The 21,802-nt window shown below is 39.1% G+C and overlaps 1 protein-coding gene across 1 annotated transcript in view; it reads right to left on the bottom strand.

The window, feature by feature from the left end:
* Positions 1–1,796: 1,796 nt before the first annotated feature.
* LOC131363683 (testican-2-like) overlaps positions 1,797–21,802 on the bottom strand; it is a 40,539-nt gene continuing 20,533 nt past the window's right edge. The window contains exons 3-10 of the mRNA XM_058406438.1: positions 13,890–14,004; positions 9,629–9,734; positions 8,793–8,919; positions 7,517–7,636; positions 7,194–7,412; positions 6,977–7,039; positions 5,398–5,535; positions 1,797–3,967 (exon numbers count right to left, since the gene is read on the bottom strand). Coding sequence (XP_058262421.1) covers positions 3,819–3,967; positions 5,398–5,535; positions 6,977–7,039; positions 7,194–7,412; positions 7,517–7,636; positions 8,793–8,919; positions 9,629–9,734; positions 13,890–14,004 — 1,037 coding nt within the window. The 3' untranslated portion in view covers positions 1,797–3,818. The remainder of the gene's footprint in view (positions 3,968–5,397; positions 5,536–6,976; positions 7,040–7,193; positions 7,413–7,516; positions 7,637–8,792; positions 8,920–9,628; positions 9,735–13,889; positions 14,005–21,802) is intronic.

The following is a 21,802-nucleotide window of genomic DNA, read 5'->3' as shown; positions in this document are numbered from 1 at the left end:
CTTAATGTTTCAATATAAACATATTTCATGTGTTTCAGGGTGGATCTTACCTTAAGACGGACCATTTCTTTAAAATCTGTACAATAACAGTGCCATTTATTGTGGATATGGATCTTTTAAACTAGTTGTCACTATTTCATGGACTGGATGCATTCATGGTTCCCATTTTGGTGTTAAATCATGCTCATCAAACAAATCTCCCTACAGTCTTCATCTTGGAATAAAGGAGTGCCAGTGTTGGGTTCTGTGTGGACGTACATTGACCAAGCATAACATTATGACCACCTGCCTAATATCGTGTTGGTCCTCCTTTCACTGTCAAACAGCCCTGACCCTTCATGCACTGTGTATTCTGACACCTTTCTATCAGAACCAGCATTAACTTCTACAGCGATTTCAGCAACAGTAGGTCGTCTGTTGGATCGGATCACACGGGTCAGCCTTCGCTCCCCACATGCATCAATAAGTCTTGGCCGCCTATTACCATGTCTCCGGTTCACCACTGTTCCTTCCTTGGACCACTTTTGATAGATACTGTCCACTGCAGACCGGGAACACCCCACAAGAGCTGCAGTTTTGGAGATGCTCTGATCCAGTCGTCTAGCCATCACAATCTGGTCCTTGTCAAACTCGCTCAAATCCTTACATTTGTCCATTTTTCCTGCTTCTAACACATCAACTTTGAGGACAAAATGTTCACTTGCTGCCTAATATATCCCACCCACTAACAGGTGCCATGATGAGGAGATAATCAGTGTTATTCACGGCACCTCTCTGTGGTCATAATGTTATGCCTGATTGGTGTAAAGCATGAAAGCCATCCTCATAGTCTGACCAACATCTGAAAATCCAGTTTAATCTAACACCACTGTCTAATAGATCTATTCTATTAGATAAGACACATTTTTTCCCATTTGGATTTCATTACATTTGATAACAGATCTGAAACCAAGGTACCACTCTCATGAATATGTTTTTAAACCCAGTGTTTCTTTATTTTATTTGAACAGTTAATGTAAGACCCTGAATTCATCTCTGTATTCTTTTCTCCAGGACTATCACACCCTGAAACCACTGCAGCATTTCTCACAGCCAAATGAAAACCCGGTCTCTACTAAACACTATTAAAATGGCAGCATTACAGAGCGACACCAGACACTTCTTTTTCTGTTGTCCCTCAGGGGCAAACCCTTTTTCTTTTCTTTTTTTTTTTTTGTTCACACCCTTGCCATACTCACTGGCTCATCAAAGACACTCAGTGCTACTTGCGTATCGTTAGAGCCCAGAAATATGCAATCTGGTCATACTCACAGCTCCGGTATCTGTCAGACAAACCAAGCGGGTCTCTGAGTCCAGGAAAAACCAGTAAGACCACATTTCATCAGCTTATTGTGACGCAGCCCAGAGTACATCACAACAATCTCTTTTAACCTGCACAGAAATCTAATATTACACCACTAACATGATTCTTTTCACTTATTCTTTGTCATTTATCAGCACATGTAGACAACAAATTGAGTTTGTGGTTGGACCCCAGAGCTTAAGATCCGATTAGATTCCTTTCTCAGACAGCAAAGTAATGCTTTCCATACGGACGCACTTTTATATTCCACCACAAGGAGGAACTGAAGACCAGGAATGTTCCCCAGCTTGGGTTGGATAAAATTGCTAGCATCTAAAAACAATATGGATGTAATCCTGTTATGCAAATTTTTTCTTTGCTTCTGGTGTTTTAATATTTTGATCTGGTTCCACGATAGACAGAGATAACCTTAATGAGAAACCAAACAGTGAAATGATTTCCAGTGCTGGTTTATTATCAAATATCAAACACAGTGAGAAAACATGTCACGAGCTGAGCTAAGCAGCAATGAGTACACAGTAGCAGCTCGGTGTTAATGTGAAGCGAGAGAACGTGTGGAGGGTTTTATTCTTCCTTATTTCTGACCCAAATATGTGTTTACCCAAATTCTAAAACGATTCCAATTTGTTTAGATTGTTTAGATTTCAATCAGTCCCCTCCCTCCCATACAGAATTGAATGCAAAATTAAATACAGGTAGCATTTACAGTGTATCAACTACAGTGTGTGTGTGTGTGTGTGCATCTCTCTTCTGCAAGCCTTAATTCAGCATGAAGTGATGTGGGGCATCAACTAATCACAATCTCGAATGTTTCTCGTACATTCTCTCACGTTACATTAAAGAGCGTCGATTCAACCTGTTCCAGCAGCTCTGTATAACACACCGCATGAGCGACTTCACATACAGTGATGACACAAGCATAATCACAATAAACTGAGGCGGGTAGCTATGTTTGTACACTATATTATCTTTCCATGATCCTGTTTTGTCGTAAAATTCATGAAAGAAGGCAGCAGCGCCGTTTAAATCTGACGTTCACAACAGAATATGTGGCATTACAAAGCTGCTACGCGGTTCTTCTAACCATTCCTCTAGCAAGTCTCTGTAGGAGTAAATAGTCCTTTTATTATGTTTACATGGTGTACACAGCTTGAACATTCTTGGACTCTTTGTTCTGGTTGTTTCATTCGAAATGAGACGTTCCCTTCAAAATGTCACAATATACAGTACTTTCCCATGTATTAAAAGACATGTATAACAATCTAAACACAACTTAATATATCATTAACAATAACGTTTGTTTGTTTGTTTGTTTGTCATTCGGACATCAGGTCTGGACTGCTGTGACTGTCACTGTCTATCACGATTACTCACAATGAGATGAAGAACAAAAGGAGGTCACACCAGAGAGCCATAATATTCAACATTCATACAGTAACTGTACATTCTTCTTAACTAACATGCAATTACTGTAAAAACTATCGACCCATCTCACATATCTTGCCAAAAGCATAAGAAAATCACACAGTTTTTCAAATACAGTAGAAAGAAAACAAAAGACGTTCAAGAAAATGACCACCATCATCATCAGATGTGTAAATACCGTGTGTAAGAAAATCAAAAATTCTTGTTATTATGGTCATTCTCATCCATCAGAAATCTAAGTGTGGTAGTGAAACATTCGACTCCTGATCCTAAAATATATTAGTTATAATAATAATTGGTTCTGTTTTTGGTTTTCTATAAATGTATAATTAAAGTTATAGTAGTTACAGTATAGTGGACGGAAATATATTGTAGGTCAGTTTGAATAGGAAACTCTACAGAGGCAACCTTGTGTCTGTTTAACAGAGAGAGTTAATTACACAAATAAATTCAACGTTACCGGTTGTTCCTCCAGCACAGCTGAGACACTTCCTGTGCAGATATTATACGAGCAAACATGAAGCATATTGTATATCGGAATAAAAACCTATCAGTGTCTCTTCAAATTCCTCTCGGTCAGAGTTTAATGTACTGATCTACAGGTCAGGTGGATAAGCGTCTCAGTTACAGCAAGCACCTTCCCGAGTCTTACTTTCTAGCAGCGGCGCAGATTTCCATTCACTTCACTGTTTTAGATTTGATTAATGATTAACACATTATACTCAGCACATTATGTCACTACAAGCTAAGATAGGCAACATGATTTAATGCTTAAATGTGATCATTTCAAGTTCAAATAGCTTATTCTTTTTTTTGTTTGTTTTTTATACCTGATCAGATTTGTATGTTTTCAGAAAGCATCAGCATGAGAATTCGAAGAATAAAACTGAAACCCAGAATAAATGTGTCAAAATCGCCCATTAAAGCCTTTCCAACAGCTTCCTTCAAGCAATATGCTATTTAAATGAATTAAGACTGATAACAAATGGGCTTCAAGGAGCACAAGTGCGATGAAAATGGTGTTCTCTGTCTACCAGATGTATCCTCCATCATCAGTCTCTTCCGGTTCGGGTTCCTCTTCTTCTTCAGCCTCTTCTGCGTTTTCCTCTGTCTCTTTCTCTTCTTCATCTTCCCATCCTACTCCACTGCCAAAGTCTCCAGAGTAGCCCACTAACTCATCTACACCAGAGAGAGAGAGAAAATGTGTGAATATACAGACCTCCACTTTTTTTTTAATGGCCAATGTGCCTATGTGCTATATTCAATATACATTAAAATACATAATACATCTTCTAAGAAACTGTATGTCATCCAAAATCCAAAAATATAGATTTTACAAACATGTCATTGAATTTAAAGACCACCTACTGCCTCATTTTCAATATTTTCTAAAGTATTTTTATTCTATTAAAGTATTTAAGTATTATATAGTCTATTAAAGTATAAGCACAACTTCTCAAGCTTGGTGTTGTGACCATAATATGGGATTTTTTAAAATGCAGACGTGGTCACAGTCACAGTTTTAACTGTTATTTATAGAGGTGGCTGAATATTTGAGAATGCTGTTGCTGCTCCCTGTTGAGGGTCGCTAAAGGAGATCATCAAGTCCACACGTTTTGATTTTGGCACAGGTTTTACACTGAGTGCCTTCCCACTTTATCCAGGCTTGAGACCTGCAGTGAGAGTCAGCAGTACCGTGTCCGAAACACTGTCGTGTTAATCAAAGTGACCTTTAAACTGGACGCTGGAAGCAATCATCAACACACACATACAAATGGTTTCTAGCTAGAAACACTATCCATCCATCCATTGTCTATACCCGCTAATTAGGGTCAGGGGATCTGCTGGAGCCTATCCCAGCACACATTGGGCAAAAGGCAGGGGTACACCCTGAACAGGTCACCAGTCCATCACAGGGCCAGACATATAGACACACACACTCCTATGGGCAATTAAGAATTACTAATCAACCTAATGTACATGTTTTTGGGCTGTGGGAGGAAACTGGAGTATCCGGAGTAAACCTACACAAGCACGTGCAAACCCCGGATTCAAACCCAGGACCTTCTTGCTGTGAGGCTACAGTGCTAAACACTACGCCACTGTGCTGCCGCAAGAAACACTACAGAATATGAAATGGAACAAATAATTCAACACCTATATAGTAGGATTCCAAGAAAGATTAAATCAAGAGTGGATCTTATGCCATAGCAACTGGTTTATTTACCTTTATTTTGTCCAGCCTTGTATTTTTATACATTCATATTGTTGAGATTCAGAAAAGTCCTTGATTATTGGCACAAGGTATAGAACTGCAGTGTTCTATATTCTTTATATTTGTGTGGCACAAGATTACAAATTCTGTTTCAAAACCCTCCTGTTGTTGCACTCATTTCTGACCGTGAAAAATTCTCACTGAGCACGAATGTGAAAAACTCAGCTTACACCTAACCAAACTAGCGATATCTATACAATATAGCAGTATAGTACGCTTACACCTGGTTGAAAGTGGAGTCTGATGTATTAGCAACAATCCTTTTGTTTCTCAAAAATCAAGGGTCAAATGCCTAATTACCAAACATTGCTTTTACTGCATGTACGCCACTCACCACAGTCAGGCTTGCCACGAACTCGTGAACCGGTGACCTCAGTGCCATGTAGATCAACACACCAGCATTCTGCTCTGCTTTGGTCACACTGTAGCTTCCTGTAATAGCCATCTTCATCACAGCTCGGGATGAACATACCTACATAAGCAGAGTGTTTTAAATGTTAATTTTCTCTGTATGGTTGTTGGAGGTCAGCTATGCAAATGCACGTCACTGAGTCTATTTTATAGTAATATATTAGTCTATATTACTAGACGGGGTGCCTGGATGGCACTCACAAGGTTAGAAAGAATTTATAAAAAGATAAGCTTATCAGCAGCCGAAGAAAGACTACTGTTTCCTGTTGTGGCCTGAAAGGTTGTGGTTTGATCCGAGCTGATAACAGGCTGTTACTGATACTGTGTCTTTTAGCAAAAAAAAAAAAAAAAGAGAAAATGTCCAATTTAGAAGCAGACATACGCTATGTTCTCAAAAGTTTTGGGACACCTGCCTTTACATACACACAAATTTATTATGGAGTTGGCCCGCCGTTTGCAGCTTCAACTCTTCTGAGAAGGCTTTCCACAAGGTTTAGGAGTGTGTTTATGGGAATCTTTGACCTTTCCTCTAGAAGCACATTTGTGAGGTCAGGCACTGATGTTGGATGAGAAGGTCTGGCTCACAGTCTCCACTCTAATTCATCCCAAAGGTGTTCTATCAGGTTGAGGTCAGGACTCTGTGCAGGTCAGTCAAGCTCCTCCACACCAGACTCGCTCATCCATGTCTTTATGGACCTTGCTTTGTACACTGGTGTACAGTCATGTTGGAACAGGAAGCGGCCATCCCCAAACTGTTCTCATTAAGCTGGGAGCATGAAATTGTCTAAAATGTCTTGATATGAAGCATTAAGAGTTCCTTTCACTGGAACTAAGCGGCCAAGCCCAACCCCTGAAAAGCAACACCTGAATTCAATGATTTGGAGGGGTGTCCCAAAACTTTTGGCAATACATTGTATGAATTAAAACGTAACATATTAATTATTTCTTCTAAAATAATTGCCATTTCAATTCAGGTTTTTCCCATGTATGAATTGAACAGAATTTCTCTAGACAGGGAGATGTCACTCCTTCATCGTCTGTACAGGGATGGACAATGTTAACAAACCAGTGACAGCATTATGACTGGTTCACTGTTCGTGCTTCCAGAGGGGACATCTGTCATCCAACACCATCACTGTGCATTACAGCTCAATGCAGGTATCTTATACACTATAAGAGTATAATAAAAGAACTGAAGTATCAGCCTGCCACTTTGTTTTTTTTTTTCTTGTTCACTGGAATACTATTCCAGAAAAGAAAGCTTCCTCAAGCTGAGCTACACATACACTCAAACACACAAAATGCTCCTGGGAAATGTTAAGATTCTCTCTTGTTCTCTTTTTAGTTTGCCCCATAATCCCAGTATAATTAGCAGTAAAACCATAACAATGTCCAGAAATCTAGCGAAATCAACTCCCACCTGTACGTTCTGCTGTCCTATTCCAGAAATTACACAATACACACACACACACACTTGCACATGGTCATAATTTATGATGTACCTGGTTTCCTCTTGGCTACCTCCTTCACTTGGAGTCTCTCAATCTCAGCCAGACAGGGGGGTTCTAAACGACAAGGAAAACTCATCTTAAATGCTACATAATCTAAACAGTCTCAAATACCAGAACATTCTTTGCGTAACTCCACGGCATCATAATAATAATACGCAAAATGTGAAAGTGTTATATAAAAGATATAAGAAATCCTGAATCAACTCACTCTCCCTCCAGAAGCAGAGGCACCACTCAGCCATGGAGACCTTGTTATCATGGTACGAGTCGCAGGAGTTGAAGAACGGTCTGATACACACTTCGTACTTCTCCAGGTTTATAGCAGCCAGCTCAGAGTGGTCCAGGTAGAGGTCGTTGCTGGTGTCCAGCTTGGAGAACATCCAGCCAATGGAGTCCTTGCAGCCTGCCACCAAGTTCTTCTCAAACACTGCAGCAGGAGCAGGAGGAGATCATTTAGTGCATGTGTGTAGATTAACCTAGCGATCAACATGTGTATTGTTACTGAGAGATAAACTGTGCACTGTTACCAACCTGAAGCTGTTCCCGATCCCTGTCTGCCAGAGCTGTTCATTTTAGCATTGCCATGGAGAAGCTGGAACCAGTCCCTGAGCCTGTCCCCTAAATCTGCCAAGTCCTGACCCGTGCAGCTCTCTACAGAAAGAAAAGAAGAGAAAGACAGAAAGAGAATGAGAAAAATAATCTATCCAATGTTATTTGTATAGCACATTTCACAATAGGCAGTTTTGCAGAAATGTGGGTGTAGATCTAGACCCAAAGTAAGCTAGCTAGTGCCACAGATGACAAGCAAAAACTCTCTGAGACAACACAAGGAAGAACCCTGGACAGGAACCAGCCTCAAAATGCATCCTCTTCTGGACAAAATGAAAAAAATCAGTGAACAGAGAAAGGGAGAAGAATAACCCAAAGACGATATTTGGACATATTTGTATTCACCCTCCTCGGACCTTTCTACATTTTGTAGTATTACATCCTTAAATGGAAATGAATTTACAAGGATTTATATATCATGAATTGATTATTTTATTAGCTAATCAATAGGAGTAGTCAACAATGATCAGTCAAACAAGGGACACTCCTAAAGGGATATTCCTTTACAAAGGTGCGTAATTAAAACTCTGCATCAAGAAAATCATTCCCAATTCCACTGCTCGTCTTCTCCACTTAATATTCTGTATGGGCTTCACTGTAGGGAGAAGACAAATAGTGCAAAACGATCATCTGCTTCTGCTGGCAAGGCTTGCAGTCTGTGGTACTTTACTGGGTTTTTTTTTATTTATAAAATAAGGACATTATCCAGCCTAGCATGCAGGATTTAAAACTTTAGATTCATTTAATTGTTACATTAATTTAATTGTCCACGATACAGATACACTAGACATCTAGACAAAATCCACACTAATGGTCAGTTCTGTGTTTTTGTGTTCTGTGAAGTGTGTGTCACCATTCCATCACATAAAACCATCTGACAGCTTCCTGATAACATACCACCAGCTTGTGGGACTTTGGTTCAAGATGATAAGATTTAAAAAATATATATATCTGGGCATGTATCTTCAGACAGCGCTATAGAGGAGGATATGATCATATAATAGAGAACAAGAACAGTGACAGATGGATCTTGCATGCAATCTAAAACATGTTCCAAAAGTCTTAAATTGTACTAATGTTGCCTGTTAGTGCTTGTGTGTGTTTGTGTGTGTTCACCTGCTTTGGAAACAGAAGGTGTTTTCGATCTCAGGTATGTCTGTGTGTGTGTCTCTGTGTCTGTTTGTGTGGTTGCTTTCACCTGCTTTGGCAACAGAAGGTGTTTCTGTCTCAGGGTTTGGAACAGGCTCACTAATACATGGACAGGGTCCTGCACACTTAACAGCTAGCGTTTTACCACTCAAACACGCCTGCTGCTCCAGCTTACACTAGAGAGAGACAGAGAGAGAGAGAGAGAGAGAGAGAGAAAGAGAGAGAGAGATTAAAATTAAATTATAATGATTTCTTGCACTTCACTGTAATTCCTTTGTCCATCACTCTCAATTAGCATGCACATGAACATGTATGTTGAATATGTGTAATATGTTGTCAATTTATCATCATAAATATACTGAATACATTGATTCCTTAAATATGTAGCATGTCTGTAATGTTCACAAAAAACACATGTAACATTAAATGATGTGTGTGTATATATTATGCGCAAGAGTCTGTGTGTGTGTGTGTGTGTGTTGGAATGTATCTGCAGTTAAGTGTGTGGGCGTGAGTGCGAGAGAGCATCACTGTAGCTGAAAGCAGCAGTTTGATTAATGGCCTTCGATGATTTGAGTGGCGGATCACTCGCCCGCTGCCGGATTTATTGATTTATGTATTGTTTTTAATTTCGACCTTGTGCACAAGAGTGATAAAGCAAAATGCAAGTGTCATCCCTTGCACCTTCTTGTCCTCCCTTCTTCTGATTCTGCCCCCCCACCCCCCACCCCCACTTCACTCCTCTCACACGCTTTTAACTCCAGACACCCGTATAAATATTTGATTTGGTTCCTGGTTGAGCAGGATGGGGAAAATCAGCAGTGCTAATGTACCAGTTTGTGGTGTATCTGCGAGTTTCGAGTGTGGATTTGCATGTATGTGTACCTGTGAAGCATAGTTATGTCCATCAGATCCGCACACAGGGTTTGAGGCTGACAGGGGACATGGTTTACAGCTGCTTGCGTGAGGATTCGGTTCAGGCTGCCTGATCCTGCGATTCACCAGACAGGAAGATCAGTGGAACATCCTGTACTGTACATTAACGCTGACCTGAATGTCAGCTCAATATATGATTATAATCATTTATCTTTAAAGCATTACATTTTTCATGGTATTGGCATATGCAGACAATCTACATGAGATCTATTTATTAGACCATTATCCTATTAGCAGTGACAACCATAAGGACTAAAGGCAAGTGATAACATTTAATTCCTTGTTCAACAGCTTATAGCTACAAAAATGACCCATAATGTGATCACACAGTTTCAGACTCCATCAACAGCTAATGGTGCTGAGAGAAAGAACCAAGCAATATCATTCTCTCATCTCTCAGTCTCTCTCTCTCTCTCTCTCTCTCTCTTCCCAGCTCACATTTGAACCCAGGCATGGGGGAGATATAAATGTCCATTGCTACAGATATAAACTCTACAGGCAATGATGTTTCAGGCCATTAGGCTTAGCAATTCCATTGTAGCTTTTTTAAGATGTTCGCCTCTACTCTAAATAAATGTGGCAAACACAAACCTTAAGTACACACATAACACAGTTGTTTCCTCACATGCTTTCACATGAAAACCCAAATGGAGAGACATTTACAAAAAGAAAACACACACACACACACAATAATGCATTATAACAATAATTCAGACATTCAGAACCGTTACTTTGTGCTTGATGTTCCATGTCTAAAATATGTTCATAAGAAAATACAACACTGCAGCTAATTTTACAAACCATGGACACATTACAGAACTGGAAAACAATGGTCTAGTGAAAACAGTGAAGCAGAATATTACCCAGTTAGCCAGCTTTGTCTTTGTCTACCAATTTGCATGTAGAGAAGCTGTGCTGTATTAATTATGCAATCTGGTTCATCCTGCTCCATCTATAGTACAGTTCGCGTGTATTCTGTATTTAATACACTGTCCTGTGAATTCTTTTTTTAATTTGTTGCATGTCTATTTCACTTTTACTCCTCTTTGTAGTGCCGGGTACAGTACTGCTGTTTGGTTTTGTGTGCTGCAACTCAGTCCAGAGGAATTACTCCATCTCAGTTCACAGTATATCTATAATAAATGATGGATGGCTGGATGGGTGGGTGGGTAGACAGACAGACAGACAGACAGACAGACAGACAGACAGACAGATAGATAGATAGATAGATAGATAGATAGATAGATAGATAGATAGATAGATAGATAGATAGATAGAAATTAAATGAAATTAAATTTTATTTGTATAGTGTCACATTATCATAAAGCAGCTTCACAGAAATATATCAATTTCTGAATATACATTTAAAATGTTTAAATTGATCAGTTTATCCCTAATGAGCAAGCCACATGTAGAAACCTTAAGAGGACCCGGACTCCATCCTCACCTGGATGACACCAGAGAATGTGATTATAAATCATTTCCTTTCTATAACTATGCACTATACAGTCAAAAAGTGCAATTAGGTAACCCGAAATTAATTCATTCATGAAATCTACACGCTGTACAATTTCTATAGGTTAAACCAGATTTACTAACGCTTGCCTAGAGACTTTTTTGTACTCATCTCTGCATGTTGATAAATGCCAATCCCTGGTAAAATACCAAGCGCTTCACGGAACAATTGCATTTAGTGAAACTCATAAAATCTCCATAAAAGTTAAAGTTCATAGCGCTGAAAATGACTAAAACAATGCCTAAATGCTGATAGAGCGCATCTTAACAGCAGTGTGCACTAAATCTTCTAATAATGCAGCTCTGCCATTGCAGCAATAGCTTCTACAGACCACACTAACTCTTCCTCCTTTTACACTGTATCAGTACTTGTGTCCTGCTTGAACGGCTACTCTTATTGTCTTAATTCATGAATTTGTTCTGGATTGCTTTCCTTCCAATTATTTAACAACTCCACAACATAATCTGTATGCCACCAATTATACAATTTGACGTCCATCCGTTAAAATCCATATAAGTGAGTTTCCTAATACACAATAACAGCAACTATTTTCAAAAATAACCGATTTATTGTATAAGTGCGCCTCCGAATGATTTATGAATTCATATCCAGCTTGATAAATGAGGCCCGCTGAAGGGAAATCCATAACCAAAATCCCAAACAGACACACAGACGGAAAAGTTTCAAAACTGAACAAGAATAACTTAGAACAAAGACTAAGACCTAGAAACAAAACCGGATACCTACGCTATAAAAGACCTGTTGGAAATAGAGCTGTCTCATAAAACAGCTTCACACAACACTATAAATCCCTCCCCCACCCCTCCCCGCAAAGAAACACAGAGCATTTAAATAGACAAATTAGACACAGATAACAAGCAAGTGGTGAGACTAATTAATTAACGTGGCAACCAGGTGCCAAAAACAGCAAACTATAACCATATATGGAAACTGGGGGGAAAACAGGAAGCATTACACAAAACAGCAAGGGAAGCCAGGGACAAAAACAGGGCTGATATAATTCTGTTCAAATTACTATTTCATCACCAAAGCATAATTAATCGAATATATTGCCATTTTCTGTGACGACTGATTAACACAGTCCACAATCATACACTATATACAGGCCAAAACTGGGACATCTGCCTTTACATGCACATGAATGTAATATGGAGTTGTCCCGCCTTTTGCAGCTATAACAGCTTCAACTCATCTGGGAAGGCTTTCCACAAGGTTTAGGAGTGTGTTTATGGGAATTTTTGACCATTCCTCTAGAAGCATATTTGTGAGGTCAGACACTGATGTTGGATGAGAAGGTCTGGCTTGCAGTCTCTGCTTTAATTCATCCCAAAGGTGTTCTGTCAGGTTGAGGTCAAGACCTGTTCCTCCACACCAAACTCTCTCATCCATGTCTTTATGGACCTTGTGCACAGTCATGTTGGAACAGGAAGGGGTCATCCCCAAACTGTTCCCACAAATTTGGGAGCATGAAATTGTCCAAAATGTCTTGGTATGCTGAAGCATTAAGAGTTCCTTACACTGGAACTAAGGGGCCGAGCCCAACCCCTGAAAAACAACACCTGAATTCAGTGATTTGGAAGGGTGTCCCAAAACTTTTGGCAATATAGTGTATGTTCCCATTTAATTCAATTCCATTCAGTTTTATTTGTACAGCGATTTATAAGATTTATGTGTGTATTAATCAGTAACATATTATATTATATTATATTATATTATATTATATTATATTATATTATATTATATTATATTATATTATATTATATTATATTATATTTAACAAATATCACATACACAATAGTGCTGTTATATTGAATAACAGCATGGCTATTATTTGGCTGTAGTCGCAACTGCCACAGTTAACCACAGCCATGTACAATGACATTAGTAGAACAACATGACTGCAAGTGTGATATTGCTTTTATACTGTTCTACAACCAAGAAATGAATTTTCAGTAACACACATTTTAGACACAGTGCGGACCAATATTTCCGTCAACAAAAATACATCCCAAAGAAGACAGACTGACTGACAGCTCGTAGTAAGCATAGTGACAGTTTCAATGTAATAAACTATACTGTAGCTACACTATAGTTTAAAAGTTTTGGGACACCCCTCCAAATCACTGAATTCAGGTGTTGTTTTTCAGGGTTTGGGCTCGGCCCCTTAGTTCAAGTAAAAAGGAACTGTTAATGCTTCAGTATACTAAGACATTTTGGACAATTTCATGCTCCCAACTTTGCGGGAACAGATTAGGAATAGCTTCTTCCTGTTCTAACATGACAGTGCACAAAGCAAGATGCATGAAGACATGGATGAGTGAGTTTGGTGTGGAGGAACTTGACTGGCCTGCACAACCTAAGAGAACACCTTTGGGATGAATTAGAGCGAAGCCAGACCTTCTCATCAGTGCCTGACCTCACAAATGTGCTTCTCAAGGAATGGTCAAAAATTCCCTAACCTTCACAGCCCTGCAATTCTAACCTTGTGACAAAAATAGAAAATGTGACAGTTACTGTTACATCTGACACAGATTAACACAAATTCTGGATGCACAGCAAACAAAGTTTTATCTTCAGGTTATACCTTACACACACGTATGGCATGAATTTTCTTCATAGCATTTTCTTTCAGTGTTTCTTTTTTTGCATTTGCAGTAGTGTCATGTGACTTGCCTGTGTTCCACTTTCTTGCGGTTGATGCACATGGGTCTCTGGTAGTTCTGGGACACACACACTTTGTTCCAGCTACATTTCACCTTCTGGCACGGGTCCTTGGTTGTGTCCAGACCTGCCGGGGAATGAAAATGTTTATGTAATAACTGGAAACACGTCCTTTTATATGGCATTCTCCTCACACCACAGTTAAAAGGGAAACAAAGTTTTGAATGGATTTATACATATTTAGTAATCTGAGCTCAGGATCAAACCCATGACTATTTTTACAGCTTCATCATAACCTTTTCCTCTAATACATCTTGACTACAGATGGAGGTTTAACTACAGATGGTGATATGTGAACTAGAATAGCAATCAGAAGTAGAAGAAAGTACTTGGATCAGTACTTGGATTCTAATAAAATGTAATAGAAATACATATTTTACATCAGGTTTTGGATCCAGTCAGAAGTTTTATGAAACACAGATCCTAAATTGCATCTTCACTCAGCATGAATAAGAGTAATTCAAGACAGTAAAAAACACCGCTTTACTCAGAAAGTGAGAGCAAGAGCACACTATGAAGCCAAGGTCCATGTTCTGTTAGAGAAAAAGTGCTATGTTCCAAATATGTGCTGGAAACACAAGCTGATAAAGTATCATCCTAAATCTCATCACACATTATAGTGAAATCTAGGCACAAGGTTAGCATTCATGACCATTGGTACCTCATCAAAACCAAAGCACTCCTCCTCTCTTTCCCTCAGCTTTCATTACCCATGTAGTGCAGAAATATCTCAATGGCACAGTGAACAGAGGAAAACTAAAGCTGATGAATTGGGTGGACTTTCGAAAGCAGTCACCATCATTCCTGAGCAGCTTTCTGTTCGTCTGTTGCTGATGGCTTATGTGATAAACCGCTGGTGGCTTGGTGAGGATGGATTGTGTGTTGTTTTTTTCCCTGCCTGTCACATTCCTTTTTCTCATTGCTGTCACTCTGAGGGTTTAATAGTCCTCAGCCCACTCATTCTGATGGAGCATGGGACTCCATACGCCAGCACATACAGCTCTTATTATTCAACCTGACAGCTCGCTCACATGAGCAAAGCTACTAACTGGTTTCTGGGGAGTTTGTGATTCTCATCTGGAGGAACAGAAAAAAATCTAAACACAAATACAGAATCGAAGAGCTACAACCAATGTTAATTGGATTTTAATGGCTTGAATATGACGGAATAATTGATTTTTGTTTCGCAACACTTTAACAGTCCTTATCCTGTACTCTGTAATTTACTACAGCCACAGATTTGAAAACAAGATTCACGTCCATTCAAATCGATTTGTTTAGCACTCTTTAAATAAACAAAAACAGCTTTATAGGAATTCAGACATAGATTTAGATCTGTAATAAGCAGGCCTGACGCAACAATACGAAGAAATTATTCCCTCAAACAACATGAAGACAAAATCTCTCTTCATTTGTGTAATCTAAAGTGAATGAACAGAAGACCTATTAAGGTATAACGTCTTTCAAATTAGCAGCTATATTTGTCTAACCTCTAATAGTTTTGAAAACAGCAATAAGCAACAGCTTAGAAAACTTTGTATTAAACAGTAGTAAAGCAGTGAACAAAGAGCCATCATGCATGTAGTGAGCTTTCTCATGCATGTAGTGAATAATATTTCTTTCAAAAGACCTAGAAGAGCCTTGTGGCATGACACAGCTGTAGAATCATCATTCATTAACAAAATGATTGAGATTATCATGAGATAAATAGTCAATCCTCCAGACATCACATCTACAGTAGTTGATTCGACACGATCGCGATGAATGACGGAGTAGCTCCCGAAACATATTCCATATACTGAATCTGACTTGTCAGTCTGCTTTATTTGATAAATATATATTTAAATGCAGAGGCCCGGTGAATACATTAGTGCATGAAACAAAGACAAATGTTGTTCTCCAAGCTGGAGTAATATCTCACTTTTACACTGCAAGGCTATCATGTCACAATCATGATCTGTCTCCGTGGCTCATACAGTGTTTAAGGAAAACACACTGTTGCCTTTACATATGTGTGTATTCTGATTACTTATGCTTCCTGCACGGTTTAGATCACTAAGATCAGCAGGGAACCAACTTGCTTGTTTTCCAGACCTTATGGAACAAGTGTCCTTGCAAAAGACAGCATGAACTTGTTCTGGTGAAGTCTGCAATGCTGAGGAGAGTGTGACATCCACTTTGGGTGATAATAAATTTAGTATAGATTTATCAGTATGCACCGTGGATTGAGAGAGCATCTTTGTGTTGGCAGGCAGCAGCATGTTGCTGTGAGCACACAGTAATTTATATCATCACTTTAAAAGTTCATAAAATTCTAACGTGTCCAACCTTTTCCAATTTCTTAATATCCTGTATTTCAATGGAAAAGGGTAAACTGTTTGTGTTGCCAAGCCCCAGTGGAGTTAAATGACGGACATGACCAAGGCCCAATTAGTAGGTTTTGTTTGCTTAAATGCCATTGTAAGAGGCTGGTAAAAAAATACTTCATGCTATCTGTCGCGGATGCCTGCGCAAGTCTTTGCTGCAGAAGTTCAGAAGCCAATGAATGATTGATCAATGACCCACCCCAAACACAGGGGTCCATTCCACAGAGGTGTAAGACCAAACCAATTGGTTGTGTAGACTGGAGTAGTACAGTCACTGCTAAAAAAAAAAAAAAAGCAGGCAATAGTGATTATAAAGGAGCCAGAGTGACTAGACGGAATTTTTCTATATTTTCTGATTTCAAAGAAAAGAGCTGGATCTGCATACCAGATGTACAAGCACTGGTTTGTGACCGTAAGTCTGCATTATGCATATTTTACATTCCAACTGCTGTAAATCACGGATAATCACTCCACGTCTACATAAACAGAGTGACACCAATTCAGTATCCTATCTCTAGCAGCCAAGATGCACATGAAGTGTGTGTGTCCCCAGTGTCTGAGCCCGTGTAACACAAGGGTTTGTAGGCAGCTAAATGTCAACCACAAGAATAGCCATACAGTCTGTGCAGTTCACTAGAATTAGTGCGCTATGAAAGCCTTTTTGACAAAAGACAGAGCAGCCTTGATTATGAAAGCAGTCACAGAACTGCAAATGACCATACATCATCCATATGCAGATTTTCTGCATCTGGTGGAAATGTTGGCAAGCCCTGTATAAAATTAGGAACGCTACATCTCAAGCAATGTCAGTGGTGGCTGAATGCTCAGAGACCTGATAGCCATATCACAGAATCCTGTATCAGTGGGGACAGAAGCATGTGCACCCTGAAGCATTGGACCAGCCCCCGATTCCTTCGGGCCCTGAGAGATCTCGCTGAGAACATGAAAGTAGTCCCACCAGCAAGGCTGGGGAGTTGTATGGATAAATTTGAAAGTGTAAGAAAGATGAAAGAATAGGGCTCAGACAAAAGCATATCAAAATGAAAGCTGTGTGGCTAGTGCACCATTCCCAGCATCCCCTAAGGATGTCACACATACTAGTAAGAAGAGAAATTACTATAGTTCTGTTTTACAGCAACTACCACAAAGGCCCAAAATTGCAAACGATGCTTAGTTGGGCCAAGGAAGCTCTAGATATGGGAAACTGACAGTTTGTATCTCAATGTATCTGGCAGTTTGTATCTCAATGCAAATAAACTTGTAAGAACATTTCTTAGTGTGAAATGTCTCCAATCTCCATGCAAAGCAATGTTCTCACAGTGAGACCTGGACATGGTGGTAGACAACTAGTCATAGGACAAAAGAAGTCATAGATATATTTAATAAGAGAAGTGACAGTGAACATCTTTGAAACAGTAACATGAAGAACACCATACCCCTTCACCAGATTCTACAGACATAATGGTTATTCTGAGCGACTCTGGCCCTCAATAAATAACAATATGCTAGTAATTCACATTCAGTAGTAACCAGTATTGAGTGCTTCTTCTTAATATATGAAGTTTAGTGGACTTTGGTTGGGTCTTGTCAAGTAAGATCAGTATCTGCACTTGAACAGAAGGTAGTAGAGATTTCCATCCTCAATAGAGTACCATGTTTTTAGATTAAACCATTTTCATCAACACAGAGCAGTGTCATTATTTGAGGGATTCTTATACTAAGATAAGATCGGTATCAGTGTTGAGTGGATCTCACCTTCAGTAAGCTAATGCTTACTCACTTAAATGACTGTCTTTATTCTTAGGAAGGAGTAATGTTGACCCTTGTAATCACAAACAGAAGTAGAACAGTAGGTTATGTATTTAAGCATGATTCTACAATTAATGGAGAACTCTGAGTTACTCAGACTGAACTCCTCAGCGATGACGGTGACGGTTCACAGCTGAGGGTGCAGTCATGAAGTGACAAAAATAACTGGATTTTTTTTTTTTTTTTTTACGGATGTTACACATCTGTGTTGAATGATGCAGAGTTTTGAGACTTGAAACCATAACCAGCAGGTCAAAGTTTAGTTAATGAGAATGGTACAGAGCTCTGAGTGGACGTGAGAAATCCTAATACGCAAGCTTAATTTTATTCATGCTCAACTTCCTATTTGAAATATTAAAATAATAACAAAGCTTGTGTCAAGAGAAACATACAATTTTCCAACCCAATTAGTAAATCTGGAATATATCTTTTCTTGTATCTGTCAAGTGGCTTACAATGAATATAGCTTACAAAAACGTCTTGTCTGGATTGTAATTAGGGTGTTTCCATGTTGAAAAGTGCTCTCCAGTAGCAGCTGTAGCTTTAATTAATGCAACCTCAATTAATTTTGTAGTGTGCCTTGTCTATTTGGAACAATGGAGCAATACCAAATGATCAATTTCCTATGTTTGGAGAATATGAATGCCAGCTATAATGTAAGGTCAGCTACCTTCAGAAAACAGTGTCTTACAAAGACTCTCACTGCTCAGTATATAAGTATTTGTATACTTTTTCACCCATCCAAAATGACCTAAATAAAGTTCTTCATTCGCATTTCATAATACTGGAAACAAAACTCAAACGAGAAAAAATGAAAGATGATAGAAAAGCAGATTCAACATGCATTGTCGTCGTATTTTCCTCCGAGACAGGAAGGAGAATTGTGCGCACAACAGCCTATTAACTGTAGCGGTCAGGTAAGATCTAATACGCACATGCGCACATACCTCCAGGCAACATTGAAAAGGGAAGTCTGTAATGGAGACACTGTGTGTCTCTCTTTAACATTTCTTTTCAATACGCTTTGTAATAAGACAAGAATCTGCCTTGAGAATGGTGAAGTCCTATTACTCATGTTCTGCCTTAATACTTCATCCTCTTCTCTACAAGCTACTGTAAAAGCCTCACTCATAAGCCAATAGTACACTCAATCACCTCCGGCTCAGAAACATGCGCAAATGAAAAGACATCCATTCCCCTGGTGTCTCTTCCTTTACAGTAATCGTGAGAAAGGGAAAGGATAAATGGGTGTAATGCTCAATGGGATGAATAGTGGCTGTGATATCTCTGCATGGTCACTGGCTGCAGGCTGTGTGAGCGTGTTACTGACCGAATAAGTGGAAATCGGTCACATATTTCCCACTGTTTTTTTTTTTTTTCCCCAGCTCAAAGCTGTTCTGAAGGTGTTTCCATAGAAACGTGAGCATGATGGAATTTCAGCAGCAGAATGACATGCTCATTCATTAATGGAAGACTCTCTACAAACACTCCACTCCTCCCTTGCCTCAGAAAATGAGTTAAATTTGCCCTACTTTACCGTATGAAATTAGCCTAGCCAGTCATCTTAATCATCTTGTTTTTGCTGGTGTTTTTTTGCCACCTCTCACTGCTGCATTTATCATAATCTGTGACCTTACTGAAGCCACACAACTGCTGCAGCCAGAAAGAACTTCAAATCCTGGGTCGAAACGTCAACAAATGCCAATGTGAATACCTATACACATGTTCGACTGGATGAAATGTATCACATATTGCATGAATTCACACTGACTTGTTTCTTGTATTATTTTAATTACATGTATATAGATAGATAGGTTCATGGATGACTGGCTATATTAATCATACTTTGTGATTCAAGCCACAAAGTGTTTTCCTTGAAAAGCTATTAAACTATTTATCCCTGAGCAATTTGTCTGTTATCAAAGTAAATTATGCAAAATGCAGCGGGCAAAAAAAGAAAAGCCGACTGGAGAAATAAAATCCTGCAGGTCTTTTCTTAATCCTCTTGCTCAGAAAACCTACAAAGGGGGAATTTTATCCACCCGTTAACTGATAAGAAACCATTAATCCTACCTGGTTCCCGCAGTACAATTACGAAAATTCAGGAGAGCAATTTTAATTGCTGCCTCCCTATTACGAACCTGCAAATTTAACATTTAACACGTACGCGACGCGAGCCGACGGAATTACCTCCATCCTGAGAAAGCTTTCTTAAAGAATTGACACCAAATAACCTCCATTTATAATGGTGAGCTTTTTCGAAAACCCAAGCATTTAGTAATGTGGGAGTTTGAAAGGTAATCCAGCCGTGACAGATTGCTCTCTCACTGATTTCTGTCTTTTAGCTCAGCAGGAGAAGGAGGTGACACTTGCACCGCAGAACTGTTCCTTTGAGGCACTGATTAATCATGTATTGCTGAGCTGAGTCACAGATGTATTAGTTATTCTCACTGATACAAGAACTGAGAGAGACATGGGTTATAAGCAAGAGGAAGTCTGCTCATCCTCACTGATCTCCACATGAGCCGTGAGTTCAGCCGGAGTGAGTGGGTTGGTTAGCCGCTGACTGTAGTTAATATAGTAATAATCATTAGCTCTGTTTCTGCCACCCTGAATTACAAGCAATAGAGCTTACACTTTAATCAGAATGTAATTATAACAATAAACACCCTAGGTTTCTGGTTGTAAAGTAAATACAATTTGCATTTGAGTGGAAGTAATTTGCCAGAAGACAGCGCTGATGATGACTGTCCTGCTGATGGATGTCAAGCCTAAGCAGTATCTGCTGATAGAATCTCATAAGCAATAGTCCAAGTGCAACAAACCAGCTGAGTTTCTGAAGCAGTTTTTAATGTTTGTATGCACTGTGCACCCAAAACAGTAACAGATCAGCTTCCATTTTAACAAGTAGCACATGCCCAACATGCTTGGTTTTTGTGCCATTAATTCTATTGAGCACTAGTGTATTCACAGCAGTGATATGAAATTAGAAAAAAAAAAAAAAAAAAAAATGAAACTGTTATTCTTGACTCTTGTGCCAAAAAATAATATTTCAACCGAGTTTCTGGAACCATTTTAAAAAATCTCTTTAAAAGAGATACGGAACCGAAAGTAAGAACTCCAGAGTTCCTGGAAGAGTTCTTGCTTTGTGTTATTATGTAAATTTAAACTGTGTGATGCAAACCGTGTAACACTTTTGTTGCTTCAACACGTTTCATATTGAAATTGCATTGTTAATATGCTATTGTAAATACGCTGTGACATTTTTCACCACGTCTGTGTCTGTATCTGTGCCAGTCATGCCTTACACTCTCGGATGACACACAAAACCAGCTTTAAATATTGCTTGTTGTGTTTCTGGAGTTGTTAGAATGCTCATTAGAAAGGTGGAAAAATAGCGCTTTATATTTGGCCCAGTTTCTCCAGATTACAGGTTTTAGTTGGCAGGAGTTGGTGTGTCATATAAAGAAGAAATGTAAACTTCTATCCATGTTCCAGGAAACCTGATATCTATCCAAGGGACTCAATGGACACCTTGGACATAGTGCCAATCCACTGCAGAGCAAAATCATACAAACACACACTCATTTACACACTACATGCAATATAGAGAGGACAATCAGCCTGCAGTGCATGCCTTTGGTGTAAGCAGGAAACCCCTGACGCACAGGAAGATCATGCAAACACACA

The sequence above is a fragment of the Hemibagrus wyckioides genome, linkage group LG13 (genome assembly GCF_019097595.1).
Source record: "Hemibagrus wyckioides isolate EC202008001 linkage group LG13, SWU_Hwy_1.0, whole genome shotgun sequence".
In the NCBI taxonomy this organism is placed as follows: domain Eukaryota; kingdom Metazoa; phylum Chordata; class Actinopteri; order Siluriformes; family Bagridae; genus Hemibagrus; species Hemibagrus wyckioides.
Note: the sequence above shows the minus strand (reverse complement) of the source record. Positions and strands in the feature narration are given on the sequence as shown.